Source organism: Physella acuta, unplaced genomic scaffold, assembly GCF_028476545.2.
Source record: "Physella acuta isolate Inbredline_101_S28 unplaced genomic scaffold, ASM2847654v3 ptg000243l, whole genome shotgun sequence".
NCBI classification, from domain to species: Eukaryota; Metazoa; Mollusca; class Gastropoda; family Physidae; genus Physella; species Physella acuta.
Window position 1 is genome coordinate 695,746 of NW_026731762.1, and position 14,882 is coordinate 710,627.

The 14,882-nt window shown below is 31.6% G+C and overlaps 1 protein-coding gene across 1 annotated transcript in view; it reads right to left on the minus strand.

Annotated features, from left to right (window-relative positions):
- LOC131938386 (dynein axonemal heavy chain 5) overlaps window positions 1–14,414 on the minus strand; it is a 51,249-nt gene extending 36,835 nt beyond the window's left edge. Inside the window, exons 1-26 of the mRNA XM_059296385.1 lie at window positions 14,095–14,414; window positions 12,022–12,068; window positions 11,709–11,798; window positions 8,486–8,581; window positions 8,044–8,115; window positions 7,888–7,938; window positions 7,523–7,696; window positions 7,201–7,390; window positions 6,789–6,954; window positions 6,444–6,537; window positions 6,254–6,352; window positions 5,739–5,920; window positions 5,294–5,413; window positions 4,906–5,107; window positions 4,659–4,754; window positions 4,169–4,432; window positions 3,279–3,344; window positions 2,979–3,131; window positions 2,641–2,717; window positions 2,365–2,516; window positions 1,901–2,108; window positions 1,509–1,729; window positions 941–1,197; window positions 630–713; window positions 412–537; window positions 153–233 (exon numbers count right to left, since the gene is read on the minus strand). Coding sequence (XP_059152368.1) covers window positions 153–233; window positions 412–537; window positions 630–713; window positions 941–1,197; window positions 1,509–1,729; window positions 1,901–2,108; window positions 2,365–2,516; window positions 2,641–2,717; window positions 2,979–3,131; window positions 3,279–3,344; window positions 4,169–4,432; window positions 4,659–4,754; window positions 4,906–5,107; window positions 5,294–5,413; window positions 5,739–5,920; window positions 6,254–6,352; window positions 6,444–6,537; window positions 6,789–6,954; window positions 7,201–7,390; window positions 7,523–7,696; window positions 7,888–7,938; window positions 8,044–8,115; window positions 8,486–8,581; window positions 11,709–11,798; window positions 12,022–12,068; window positions 14,095–14,221 — 3,495 coding nt within the window. The 5' untranslated portion in view covers window positions 14,222–14,414. The remainder of the gene's footprint in view (window positions 1–152; window positions 234–411; window positions 538–629; window positions 714–940; window positions 1,198–1,508; window positions 1,730–1,900; window positions 2,109–2,364; window positions 2,517–2,640; window positions 2,718–2,978; window positions 3,132–3,278; window positions 3,345–4,168; window positions 4,433–4,658; window positions 4,755–4,905; window positions 5,108–5,293; window positions 5,414–5,738; window positions 5,921–6,253; window positions 6,353–6,443; window positions 6,538–6,788; window positions 6,955–7,200; window positions 7,391–7,522; window positions 7,697–7,887; window positions 7,939–8,043; window positions 8,116–8,485; window positions 8,582–11,708; window positions 11,799–12,021; window positions 12,069–14,094) is intronic.
- Between the last annotated feature and the right edge of the window lie 468 nt (window positions 14,415–14,882).

Here is a 14,882-nt window from a genome sequence, read left to right on the forward strand (position 1 = left end):
ACAGTTAAAAGTTTAATGATGAATGAATCAGAGTATATATATCTGACAGTTAAAAGTTTCATGAAGAATGAATGAGAGTGTATATATCTGACAGTTAAAAGTTTCATGACAAATGAATGAGAGTGTATATATCTGACAGTTCAAGAATTCACCTGGTAGTAGCGAATCTGAGCTTCTATTTCTGACATGATTGGTTTGTTTGCCATGAACTCTTTGACTTTAGTCTCAGGCTCCTGTTAATTAAAAGAAAATCTTTAAAAATGACAGAAATTATATTTGTATCTTAATCAATCAGCATTTATTAAAAAATTATACTTAAGCCAACTGGGTAGAATTTTTATTTTTATATTTTCTCAGTTGATATCTCCAAAAATGTGCAACAGTTAAAAACTAAGATTGAAGAAACCTGACCTGTGTCCACAGCTCAGAATAGTTAGTAAAGTTTTCTAGACACTCTTGCACGTCTCCTTTGAATGTGCTGATGATAGAGTTGAGCTGGATGACAATCTTGGTGATGTCCTTGTGTTCACTGATCACCTAACCAAGACAAGCGGAGAACAGGATTGGTCAGGTCCCAAACAACTCTCTACATAAAACTAACATCAAAATCTTAGAAACAGAAGAGTTACCTTGTGAAGAGGCTTGGCTTGCGCTGCACTTGGCATGATTTTAGCACCTTCATCTTTATCCTCAAGGGCTTGCAGTTCTAATTCCTACATTAAAAAGAGAGAGAAATATTTATGTTGCACATTTTTTCTGATAAAAATAAAAATAAAATTACATCGTCAAACAACAATATTTGAAAAATGTGAATACTAGTCACAATTCAAACAATTCTAAAAACCTTAACTAATTTTTAACAGATAATACAACTGATAAAAAAAATAGTTACAGAAAGTGACAGGAAGTAATGTCCATGTGTAACAAAATGTTCCTCTACCTTTTGAAGCTGACGCTGGTGTAAAATCTGATGTTCCCACAAGTTCATGTTCTCTGAGGCTCTGAGAATGATCTGAACACCCTTGGTTAATGTGTGCTGGAGCTCATCAAGGCTTGGTCTGACAACAATGTTGGGGATCTCCAAAACAACATCCACACGGAACAGTGGTGCCTTGTGTTCTTCACGTGACTCATCCCCAATGATGTAGCGGTTGGCTTGCAGCCTGCGCTTTAGCACATCCATAGTCAAGCGAGTACCTAATTGTGTTTTTTATTTGAAAAAATGTTGTATTTTCTTAAAGTTTTTTTAATTAAATATTATCTTTTAAAAATTATATGTATATAACCACATATTGAATATGAACAAGAATATTCAAAGAATTTAAAAGCAATTTTAACCAAAATATATCAACTGAAGTATTAAACAACATCTTCCATTCCACATTATATAGAAATAACATTAATTCAACAACAGCCTCAGTAATTTTTTCAAGCGAATTAATAATCTAAAAAAAAAACATTTTAAAGTACAAACACTTGGCATTTTTGATTTGTCAGAAATAACTTACATTTAACAAGAGCCTCTGTGTTTCTTTGAGTGAAATAATTCAGAAAATTGTAAAAACAGCATGGCAAGCATTCCTGACATCTTAATTTCTTATTCTTGGTATCAGGCTGAGCACATGCGTAACCTTCCTCTGGAGAAATTCCAACACGCTCTTCAGCTGTAAGGTTTAGCTTGAGTGTATCCACCAGTTCATTGACAGCTCTTTCAACCAATTGGCTCTGCCTGTTCAAAAAATGTTTTCCATGTAGCAAAAAAATAATTACCAACACAAGCAATATAAAGTGACATAAAGGAAATAACTTAATGTATAAGGCTTAGAGCAAATGTATTAGTAAACAGTTGAGTAATGTGTTTGTTGTAAAAACAAAAAAAACTGGACAGCTAAAAACATACGTAGCCAAGATCTCCGAAGCAGACTGGACAATATCTGTTGTCAGCTGGAGAAATTTTTCAGCCGTCACAGCTTCATCCTCAGGCAGGTCACACAGGGCGGTGGCGGACATGTCGTCAAGCACAGCCTCAATGCGGCAATCCAGCATGTCCTTCACCGTCTTGGACAGCTTCTCAAGGTCATGCATTGTCAGGTAAATACTTTTAATGTCTGTCAGGGAAATCCAAGTGATTGTTAAATGACAATTTAAATTGTTAGGTAAAAAATAAAAATACTAAATGTAAGTAATTATGTAGGTTAAACTAAACTTAGGCTTATTTGATTAATCTTGTAGATTACTAATTTAACAGTGCAACTTTAAATGATTCACTAATGTCACGATGTTATTTTTCAACAATGATATCAGTAAGTTTGGAGGTAGGCAATAATCAAATATAAACTACCAATGAATCAGATTGTAGCTTACATGTGTCCACATTGAGTGAGGTCCATGTAAGAGTTGTTATCCCTGGTTTGAGAGCTTCTTCAACTCTCTGCTTGTAGGGCTTCATCAGGGGAAGTAACACAGTAGGAATTGCTTGAACAATCCTTTGGAACTCACTAAGCATTTCATTCAATCTGAAATATAGGAAAGAACATTTTTATTGTAAGAAAAATAAAAGTCGATACAAAATTAGAGATCAGCTAAACTAAACTAAATATTTTTCAAATAAGAAATATTTCTTATCACTGCTAGACTTACGCTAAAAAGTTTTCCTTCATGACCTCCTCCTTCACAATCAGCTCTTTAGCAGCTTCAGGAACATCAAGGTTCATCACCTGAGAAAAAACAATTTGCCTTTATGGTAATAATATTCTATTTTGGCATAAAGCTATTCAAAAATATTTAAAGATGGAGGAAGTTTAATGTAGTAAACATAAAGTTAATAGAAATGAAATTTTATAGAAGCCAATGTGAAGAAAGTACAGAAATCTTTGTTTTTTTAAAGTAGTAAAAACTTATAGTAATGTTTTTAACTGACAGAAGCTTTTTAGGAAACAGCTGTAGGCCAATTTCTATTATCAGATAAATTGCTTTACCTGAAGCCATTTAGCCTCTTGGATAAGTTCCATAATTTGTGTGTCAAAGTTGACATAGAGTTCCTCTGTTTCAGGGTGTTTCACAAGGAGAGAGGCATGGAGTCCTGATTTAGCAGCCTCTACTGCTCTATACCAACCTCTGTGGTACAGCATCTATTTTTACGAAATACAAAAAAAAAGATTTTTTTTTTAAATTAATACAAGTTTTGAATAATAATTTTAAAATATTAACCACCATTTTGTTTGAAATAATTAAAAGAAAAACAAAACCTTTTAATAGTTTTTAAATATTTAAATTACCTCATATTCTAAAAGAACACCAGCCATTTTGTTGAAGTTCCGCACTATTTTCTTGGATTCTGGATTCTACAAATACAAATTCAGACTATTAATAAAATAAACCGGGAGTGATCTCCCCTAAACTTTCTCGAATATTTTTATATAAAATAACAGGGGATGGGAACTCGGGCTATAGACATGATTTTTAATCCATTTTAAATACTTAAAGTTTTAAAAATAGAATAAAATCTCGTAGACAAATTAATTGCACACCAAGTGAACGCGAAATAAAAAAGCGCATAATAGTGCGCAATATTATTAGTACTTTTAAAATTTACATTAGTTTTTTGAGAAATCGGAAGTAGCGTAAATTACTACTTCTGGTCAACGGAAATTACTCAAAATTTAACAGAAGGTAGAGAATTAGATATTTTACTTACATGTGAAATTTCATTTATCTATCTGAAATAGTACTCAAGTTATAGGCTTTTGAAAAATTCAAAGTAGAAAAAGTACCACTTCCGGTTATCGGAAATCGCTCAAAAGTTGATACGGATCTACGATTTTGATAAAATACTTATATATGAAATTTCATCAACCTAGCAGTAACGGTACTCAGGTTATCGTGTTTACACACGGACACACAGACAGACACACACACACACACACACACAGACATACGGACAAGATTGCAAAATTATGTTTTTCCGTATCAGTGAGGTGTAAAACGTCGAGATTTGTAAAAATCTCGATTTTTTTTTTTTGCACGATTACAATACTTTCTCTATACTACGTATATACGAGAAAGTAAAAAACATGACTGGATGACTAAAAACATTTAAATTTCATAAAAATTATAAATACTATACAATTGTCTATTAATACTAAGTTCAAATGAAAAAAGAAATTACCTTCAAAATTTCAGGCTTGTTCTTGAAAATTTTCATTGGTGTTTCAATCTTTCTGTACAACTGTCTAGCCCAGGCAATCTTTCCTGCAATAGGTGGCAGATTTCTTGGAATCTGCGGGTCACTTTTGTTTTTCTGGTACACTTTTCGGATAGACTCAAGGTCGCGTCCATACTGATTCATCACACGCATGTACTTCTCTGTCAAGTCCAGCTGAGCTGCACTAATGGCCTCAAATTTATCAATCAGTTCCAAGGCTTTCTCGGTCTTAGAAAAAAAAACACAAAATAAAGCTAAGTTCAGAATAAACTATTAACTTCACTGATACAAGATATGAAAAAGCAAACTGTGAAAGATAATTGCATTTGAATTTTTTTAATAAAGTTATTAACAATTTATATTATTAGAAAAGTATCACTGATAATTATCTAACTAATTTTTAAATTTGATTTCTAATTTCTTTTCACAAAGAAAATAATTAATAACTACTTACAGTGAGTGATCGAGTAAACCAGGAGTCCATAAAAGCTTGAATTGAGCTGCGCAAATTTTCAATCTGTGTTTTGAAATCTACATAGTCATTGTCAAACTGAAATAACAAGAGTATACATTATAAATCAAATCTTGAAAGTAAAAGGAATGTAAAGTTGGTCTATCAGATTTGATGGTCTAAGAGGCAAACAATCTAGAAATCATGTTACTGTGACTTCAGCATATAAACAGTGTATGTGGTCACTTACCTCCCCTTTCCTATGATCCAGGATGTCATAGCTCTTCTTCTTGGTAGTTTCAACAATAGTTTTGTATCTGACAACAATGGTGTCAATGCCTTCAATCTTGATGTTGACCAAACCTGAAAACTGTTCCATGGTGTTCACCATGTCTTTAATTTTCTCAAGTCTTCTACAGAAGGTGTCAAATTTGCCAAAGATGTAGTTTTCACTGAAAATGTTTGGGAATTTGTGGATGAGCTTTCAATAAAAATAAATTACCTCTTGAGTAAAAAGTGACACTATGGTCAGTAGCAATTTAATCAGTTCTGTTAGATAACTGAAAAAAATTAATTCATCTTTAAACTAAACTCAACTGGTTACCTGTTTATTTGATTTAAAAAGGTTCCCAGCTTACCTGAACTCAAACTGCCTCTCAGACGGTGTTTCTCTAAGCTTTTCTTTAGTTTTCTGGAACTGTCGCTGGTGCTCATTGTTCAAGTTGATGCACTCATTCAACCTCTTCAAGAGCTCATCTCTGACGAGGAACACACAAATGTAATTTATATAAGTCTGTTTATAAATGTATAAAACTATTTCCTACTAATGATTGGGTGGTTGAAAGGAAGAGTAATTTACAAGCACTTTTTGTACAACATTTTGTGTTTAGTGCTTTAACTGGTTAGATCCAGTAAGCTCCCCCTGCTATACCCATTCTTAGTTTAAGGAAGATCGTGTGGTCTTTGCACATTTTCCTTATAATCGCCATTCCAATCTAATAGTGTGTTTACATTCAATTCAAATGGTTTTAAATAATTTTATTTTGGGTGTGGCCAAATTTATATGATTCTAAAAACACTTACTTTGGGTGTTCCCAGATTTTGGTAACACCCTGGTAGATGTAGGCCTTGCAAGTGGTGATCATCTGATTGGTTACTTTAACAAAGAGTGAGGTCATTCTTTCTGAGGTGTTGTAATACTGGGAGATGCTGTAGATCATGCGGATGGCATTCATCAGACTTGGGATATGTTCTATCATCGAGGCCTGTGGAAATAAATAATTTTTGTGTGAATAGTTAAGTCATTGCAGTGGCTAACCAATTTAGACATTAAAGCATCAACACAGGCTTAATTTGATAATAAAATTGTATGAATCTGTAAGGGTTGCTGGTTTTTAACACTAATTAAATAATTTAGTCTTTACTATGACTATTTTCTTTATCTTTGTCTGCTTATATCATTGAAATAACAGTATATATTTAATATTGCAATTACTGAACTTCTATTTTTTTAAAATGATTTTCCAAACAAAGTTGAAGCATTGTTCAGTAGCATTAAAGTATTTGAATCAAATTTCTAAAAACAAAATTGAACTTACAGGTGTACACTTGACCAATGGACCAAAAAACTTCTCTAAGGTGTACAGGTACTTGACATTGTCCTTGGCTTCATTGGCAGCATCAGTAATACGGGCATCCTAGACGGTAGCATAAAGAGTATTAAAAAATGACTTAATACAAGTTATGTAAGAATATACAAATTTATAAAGAATATGAAGAAAAACCTACCAAATCTTTCCACTTTTTGAGAGATTTTGACTTAGAAACATGAAGTACACCAATTACAGCCTTTACTCTTGGACATTTCATCTGTTCTAGGAGGCTAGGGGTTAAATAATTATTTTTTAAAATGAAAAAGGTGTTACACCAACTTTTTTTACATTTGTATAAAAGTGTATTAGTAATTGTCTTCTCATCATTCTGAATGTGCAGAATGTGTGTTCACCAGTGCTTTTGATAATGTGGTCTAGCAATCTAACCTTAGCAAAAGTTCCATAGTTTAACCCAATAAACCCTGAATTGAAGGCTAAATAACATCAAGAGTTAATCAAATAGTTAAAATTGAAGACTTACTTGTTGAATTTAGCCATCCTACTTTTCCAATACGCCAGTTCTGCTGTTGGTCCTATATCGTCTGCTTCTCGTCTCATCTGCTCACTTTCTGCCAGGACTTGCTCAATCTGTTTTGACCACAGAACTAACAGTTCTTCCAATTTTTCCAGGTATTCACTGTTGCTTGCTAAAACAAAATAATGTTTTCAAATGAAATGTAAAACACTAAAAGTTTATAGCTGATGTGGATATTTAATTTATTTATCATATCCCTTTCCATTCAGACAAAAAAACTTTAGCTATGTCATATCAGAACAGTTTGGGTAAAACAGGTTTAAAAAATAGTTTACAATGTTAATTATTTCAACAATTTTAAGCTTAACCTGTAAAAATATTTTTCAATCATCTTTACACATTATAAATGTTTTCTTACCAATGTCTTGATAATCGGCTGGTGCTTTAATGTGGTCAATGATAGTGCTGTGTCCATTTTCTTTTAGAGTTACTTGCCCTTCCATATTTTTCAAGGCAGACATAATACTGTTAATGAACTTTTCAAGGTGCTCCAAGAAATCTTCTGCCTGGGCAATGGTTCCATTTTCTTTTGATAGTGTACCCCAAGCCTAAAAGTTCATTATAAAAATTAAATCAATACTTTTTTTATAGGGAAATCTAAATGATGCATCAATGCATAAACAAAGAGTGTTAGAAAACCTTAAAACCTTAAAGTAAGTAAGTAAATTTTGTTAGCTTGCCTCAAGAGATTTAAGTGAAGGCAAAATTATCTTTGATAAATGCTTCTCGACTCCAGCCAGGATTTTCCCACCAGTACAATCCATTGTACTAAAATTAACTTCCTGAGCAATGTTAGCTGGTGTAATAGCTTTTGTAGTGGTTCGCAGGAAAAATAAGCAAATGCCATGTAGACCCTAAAAGATGTAAGAAAAGTAGCATTTCACTATTCATCTTAATATTAAATTAAATATTATAAAACTTTAAATATCTAATTGTAGGAATGTTGTATATTACTGTTGTGTGTTAAAAAAACGTAATAACTAAAGAGATATGTTAAAGTATAAAAAAAATTTCTTTAAAAAACCAATATATGCTAGAAATTTACTTCTGAATCTCCTGGGGTGATGAACAGCTTTTTCTTGTCTGATGATCCTTTCTGATTAAACAAAAACAATTTTTGTGGTAAAAAAAATGCACTTGACATCAAATGAACATTTTATAAAAAGGATAGAGCTGAATGATTTTAAAAATTCAAACTTACTGCAATATCTTGATAAAAAAACATAATTTTGCGAGATCCATCAGCTTTGAAAAAATCTTCAATCATGTCAAACTAGAAGTAATTAAGATATTAAAATAAATAATTAGATATTTTAAAAAATCAAACAATACAGTTTTAAAAATATTCCATTATAAATAAACAGTTTACAAAACCAATGGTAAACCTATTTAAATAACTTTATTTCAATTTTTATTTGTTTCAACAATGTTTTTGTTATCAAACAAGTTTCTATTCTTTCCCTAACTTACGTTAGATATTTATCAGAGCTGGATGGGACAAACCAACATCCTGTAGAGTAACAGTTTCTAAAGTGCCAGGTGGAGGCACTGACTAGTGCTAGGGCAGGAGGGTTGGAGCAGTTTTTATAATTTGATATTTTGTTCATTATTTATTTACAAAATTAATTATTTGAACTACTTACTCTGTCATCTGAAACCATAAATTCTTCCACTGCCCCAGCATCAAGGTTAAGGGCAGTCGCCAATTGAACAACAAGATATTTGTGGCGAGCGTCCATCTAAAATTACAAATTATGTATTAACAATTCTGATTTATATTCTTTTTGAAAATCACATACTAGGTACATGCTTGTTTTTGCAATCATGTTGGTGGAGTTATGGTGGGTCAGATGTAGGTGATCTAACCTTAACAACACTTGTCAATTTTAAACTTGTACTCACATTTTTCCTAATTCAAAATTCTTTTTTTATTTTATTTTTATTATGAGTACTGTACTATTTTTAGCATATATATGGTGCTCATTAGAAAAACTTATACGAAGACACAGCTTACTAAAGATTTTTACAATGAACAACACCAGTTAACAATTTTTAGCCCCAAGTGGTTTAAAAATTGTGCCAAAAATTCTAGCCATCTAATTTAAATCCCCTCCAAACATTTGTTCACACACATTTTATACCCACATTCAACTTTAGAGCAAATAATACAACAACACTAACCACAACTCACACATTCTCTATCCTAGGGGTCTAAACTATTTCCAACCTAGCCTTTATAAGTGCTACTAACAAGCTAAAATTCCTAACTACATTTTGATTATGGGCATTGAATGAAATCTTCTGAGTAGCAATCAATTTGTTTTTATTTAATCCTTTCTGACAGTGCTCATAATGAAAATGCCATTTAAAAATGTGTTGATTCCGGTTTTATCTTTTCATAACATACACCTTTGTTTCAAGCATAATAACTGTAAGTGTAACAAACAGGCCTACAATGTAAGATTAGAAATTGAATATTTAAGGCCAAGTGATAAGTAATTTAGTGATTTTTATTTTTTGGTATTTCAAGAACAAATCGGTGTCATGATCGTTTATTGCTACCTGTAAATTACTATTATGCAGATGTATTTTAATTTTAATTATATGTATTAATCTTTAAAAATGTAAATGAATGTTTCAACATTAAAACCCCAATGTTGAAAATGGATTGTAATCTTTTATTTTGTATGTATAGTGTATAAGGAATTTTGTTTAAAGCTTGATCATTAGCTATCACAAATTCTGTTCTCTGACATATGCTGTTGGCAATCTGTCAAATAAAATCAATGCCTTGTTTCAGCTTATTGATCTACAATCTAACAGAATTAAATATCACACCAGGCTTGCCTTTAAGCTGGTCTGAGAGGAATAGCCAGTTTTTTTCATTGACTAAATTGAATTTCTTTCTGGTCCACTGAGCATATGCATAGGAACCACGGATAATAAGGTCCTGTATTATGTTACTTAGCTTTGCCTATTGAACAGCTGTGGGGGAGCTATTATATTCATTTGTATAGAAACGTCAAACAGTCTGTGTTACTACATTTATGAGAGCTATTTGATTGTCATTAGTTAAATAAAAGTCACAGCGTAACTTGCATATAGCCGAGAATGTATGCCGCAAACTGAATAATCTAGTTGCAATGATTAAAAGCTGCAAGCCAATGTATTGAATTATTTAATGAGAAAGCATTCATTTGTGGCTAGACATAAAATTTACATTTTTTTAGAGCTTTCCTAATGTTTATTTTTACAACCAAATCAAATTCTTGAGATTAGTTCAGATTTCATTTCTTTCTGTAGCAAAGATAAACTTAAGCTAAAAATCCTAAGTAATGTTTGTAGTTAGGCATTGGCCCTATGCCCTATAGGAAATTATTACTAAACCTGTATTCTTACATAAAGCTGATTTTTATTTTACTTACACTTAAATTATTTGGATAAAATAATTTTTAGGAGCAAATAAAAGTATGTTATTATTATGAAAAGAAAGCAAAACATACATTATTTTTTTAAATAATACCTAAAATTTGTAGGAAATATATTTATATAGGACTACTAATAGGCCTACATTAATTTTCTGCTAGTTTGGATTCAATTGTCCATTTTTTTTTTAAATTGTGGTTTTTTAAGCTAATTTGTACTTAAAATATTAACATCTTTTAAGAAAATGTAGGAAAAGGAGAAATAGTAGTTTCTTTATAGATCTAGGATGTTAGTTATGTGTTCAAGTATCCAACTTAACCCATATTCCCTGCCATTTTATCTCTAGCTGATTATATTTTCCTCTGCTAGATTTGTAGCCTGTTGACCTGGCTTAGGGTAATGGTGTAAAAAGAGAACTTCATTGTTTTCCCATTGTCATAGAAATGTTGGCAAGTAGCCAATACCAAAGGTGTGGGTATTGATTTATTATAAAGAAACTATGCTTTGACTCCAGACTATAGAACCAAGGACTACATACACAAAACTAATACAACAGATGAAGCAAATAAAAACCTTTTATGTCAACTGAATGCCTTGGCTATATAAAATAAATAGGGCGTTTTTTTTTTACTGGTAAAAAGATGAATGTAATTGGGGAAAAGAAAGATATAAAATATTTAATAAAGTTTATGACAAGCTGTACTTGTTTTGTTACATGTAGAATCTATGTTTACTACTTCTTTTTTTTTATTTCACCTGAAAGACATTGATTTAATAGAGCTGATTTTTTGTTTTCATACAAAGATATGTTGGCAATTTTATGTATAGGCCTATTTTTAGTCACAAGTGTAGCATTAAGATTTTTATCAAAGTTACAAGTTCTCAAACTCTAGCTAAAAACATATTTTGATGCCAATTTAAAATGTATAAGTCTCAAGTGTTTGCCTAGTAGACCAAGTCAGAAAATAGTGTAAGAATAAATCAATTGGTTTTCTCTAGGTCTTAATGTGATTCAGTAATTTTTTTTTCAGGGGGAGGGGGGGCTTGAAACTTTAGAGGGAGGGACTTGAAACCTTGGGGTATGAATGGAAACTGATTAAAGTATAGATTTGTAATATCAATAATATACTTTTACTATTTTGTCTGGAAGGGGTGGGGGGAGCTGTAAATGTTCTCAGGGGAGGAGAGATGCCAGAAAGAAACACTGAGCATTAGACTGTTAGTGGTTGAGTTGTAACTTTAAGGCATCCTATTTTTTTGTATCCTACTTTTATAGTATTAAGGTTTAAAACTTAGAGTCATAGATTTTAATTTCTATGCCAAATTGTATTTCTTAATTTGGTGGAAACATTCTTTTAAAAAGCAGGCAAATGTATAGAAAACAGCTTCTAATCCAAACGAGTTTTGGATGTTATATAAGTGTTAAAGGTAGAAGGTTACCGTCATGCGGCGCTCATCTTTATTCGCCTTGTTAAGTTTCATGGCATCACCAGCAAGAGCCGCAGTGGGCTTAGGTTTTATGTTGCTTGACTGTAAAAATTATATTATTGTAAGTAGGCTACATAATTCATCTTCATAAAAGAAATGCTACTTCTATATCTAAAAATCTAATTAAACACCTAACAAACAAAACCTTACGGTACCAATTTAAAAAAAAAAAACATTGATTTGAGCCGGACATTAAAGTTTCAAAAGTTCTAGATCGAAGTGGCATTCAATCAATACTAATGTACATTGATAATTAATTACACACCTTCCCTCCAGCCTTCTTTTCCCCAGTTTCATTCTCTTTCTCTGCATCTGAAAGCATCAGGTCAATTATGTACTGAGGTATTGATTTTTTTATTATCAGTAAAAATAAAACACTTGTGGGTGTCCTTAACTGTAATTTAATACAATAATTGTGACACATGAAGCATTCAATAAAAGGAAACATCGATTTTTATTTTTTCTTATAAAAATAAAACATCATTCCTCAATGAGCTACAGGTATTGAATACAGAGAAAATAGTACATTAAAAAAATGAAAATACAAACACAAACACAAATATTTAACAAAGCAATATATTTCTATTAAAATATTTGATATTGGATTAAGAAGTGCATTTGATATTTTTTAATGTTGTTTGCAATTGTTTTATGAGCCTGTACCTATCTGATGAAAATCCCTCTTAGCTAGATTTTAAAATACAAGAACATACTAAATATATTGAGGACTAATTGGTACTATATGTAGTACCCAAATAATGAAATCATGAGAAAGAATCATTTTTAGTATTAATCTCATAATAAAATTGCTCTATAGTTTTTAATTTGACTCTATGCTTTACAAGCTTGCCTTAGAGCCAATATGAATATAAATAAATATTGATTATACAAAAAAACTGACAAATACCATATGTCTTCTATACAGTTGATGTGTTGTCAAAGCTAAAATTTCACATGCTTTATTTACTTTATATAAGACTTGTAAATTTTCAATACCCCATAGGGGGTCAAGGGTTATAAGGAATAATGAGTCCATTTTTTTTAAATCTAGACATTTTTATTGTATATGAATGTAGAATCTATATAATGTTTACTGAATTTGTGTAAAAATAAAGTTTACAGTAAATGAAGGGGGTCAAATTGTCTGGTCAGTAAAACTCAAGGTTGCTTAACCAAAAAACCTGAGTTTGAACCCCTGATAAACGAGGCTCAATAGTTGTAAACTAAAAAAAACATCAAACTGCTGCATTTTAGATTGTTCTTGGATGGACAAAGCTATTAAAGCAAATTCAAAAAGAAAAACAGACTAAATCTGAGTCAACTTTGTATATGGCACATTACAGGTTTACATACTTAATTGTGTTGGAGGAAGTCTCATCCAACACTACAATTAAGAATGAAGACGAAGAAGTAAAATGAATTAGTTATTTACAATTTAGCAATTTATTTCGCTTCAAGGTTCTTTCATTGGAGAATACCACTTATGGAGAATAAAGATGTAATAAATCATCTGGTCAGAGTTCTCAAAGTATTGATCAATAAGAAATTAACAGTAAATCTGGCTGGTACAAACTATCTTATGAGGTTAGCTAGAGTTATATAGGGTAGGGGTGCTTTAATGTAAAGGTAACTGTCTATATTATTATTTTTATTTTTGCAACATTTGTACTATTTTGAATCATTTTGAATAAGTTGATACCACTGTCTATCACAAATTTTGTTTCTTTTTAATCAATATAAAACTTAGCTACCATTTCTAATGATAATAGAGAAAGTAATTTTCTTTGAAATAATGTGATTCACATAATTTTTTTTTAAAATCCCAACATTTTGTGGTACCTACTGCCTATTTGTGGCAACATCATTGGAGGAGGTGTGGAGGGTGTTTTGATGTCATATAATATTAGGGGTGTTGGTCTAGAGAAATTATTACATCATATGAGGTTGGGGATAGGTGATATATGTTAGTATCAGTATCATAGTGAAAAGTTCTGAACAGATTTTGCTTAGAGAAGAGGATCAGGGTTCTGTAAAGTCAGGACTAAGGTTAGGTCTAATGTAGGGTAGCGCTAATTTAAAATGCTAAATAGCTTCTAAATGCCCTCGCCATCAACCTAATTTATTTATAAATTATAAATCTAATACTATTAGACCCACTTATTTGATAAACGACTGACTATAGTAATAGTTACAGACCATGAAGGCCATTCATATCATTATTATCATAATCATATCATACATAAAATATATTAATATTATATATAATAATTTATATATAAATAAACAATTTAAACATGAACTTAAATTGCATATAAAAATAGTTTTAAATCAATTTTACCTTGATCCGGATCTTTGCTAATTAGAGGTGGAGAAATATCATTATCTCCTGTGTCTGGCTTTGGGCTATCAGCCTTGTTTATTTCTTTTTCACCAGGACCCCCATCTTCTTCATTGTGGTCAGCCATTTTTATAACAAAATATCAACTGTCAATCTAACAAATTACTGAACAGTTTTAGTTTAAGCTCAGAAAAATTCATCAATGACTACTGACACCATTTGCTGCTGCTGTTACTGTTAGTGTTGGTCTGGTAAATGAATGTCGTAACACTGGGACAGGCATGGATTTTGTTGGTATCCAAGCAAGCCGTTACGGTCTAGTAACACCCGGAATAACGGCGCACATAACGGAAACTCAATAACTGTAACTGAGAAGGCAGACTGAATCACACAGAGTTATATAAACTATAAATGCGATAGTGTCCGTAAAATGTACAGTAAAACAGTAAAACACAACGTCCCCGGTGACTTTGTTAAATTTTTAAAAATTTATTTTTACCCCTCGACTGGCCTCGACTCTCGTGATGTCAGCTGAATTAGTAATTAAATTATTAAAAGATAGGCTTATTCTAAATCTCTATAGAGCCACTCTATGGTATACATAATAGTTCCTTTATGTTTGCTACATAAGTTTATTGACTTAATCAACTTGCACTACACATCTAGTCTGGTTCACCAGTTAGTGCAGTTACCCAATCTAACAAAAAGGCGTCGAAGGAGAAAACGAAAGTGGATACTTCCCACAAACTTTACCATGGAAACGTCAATTAACTGGCAGGCTAGCTTGG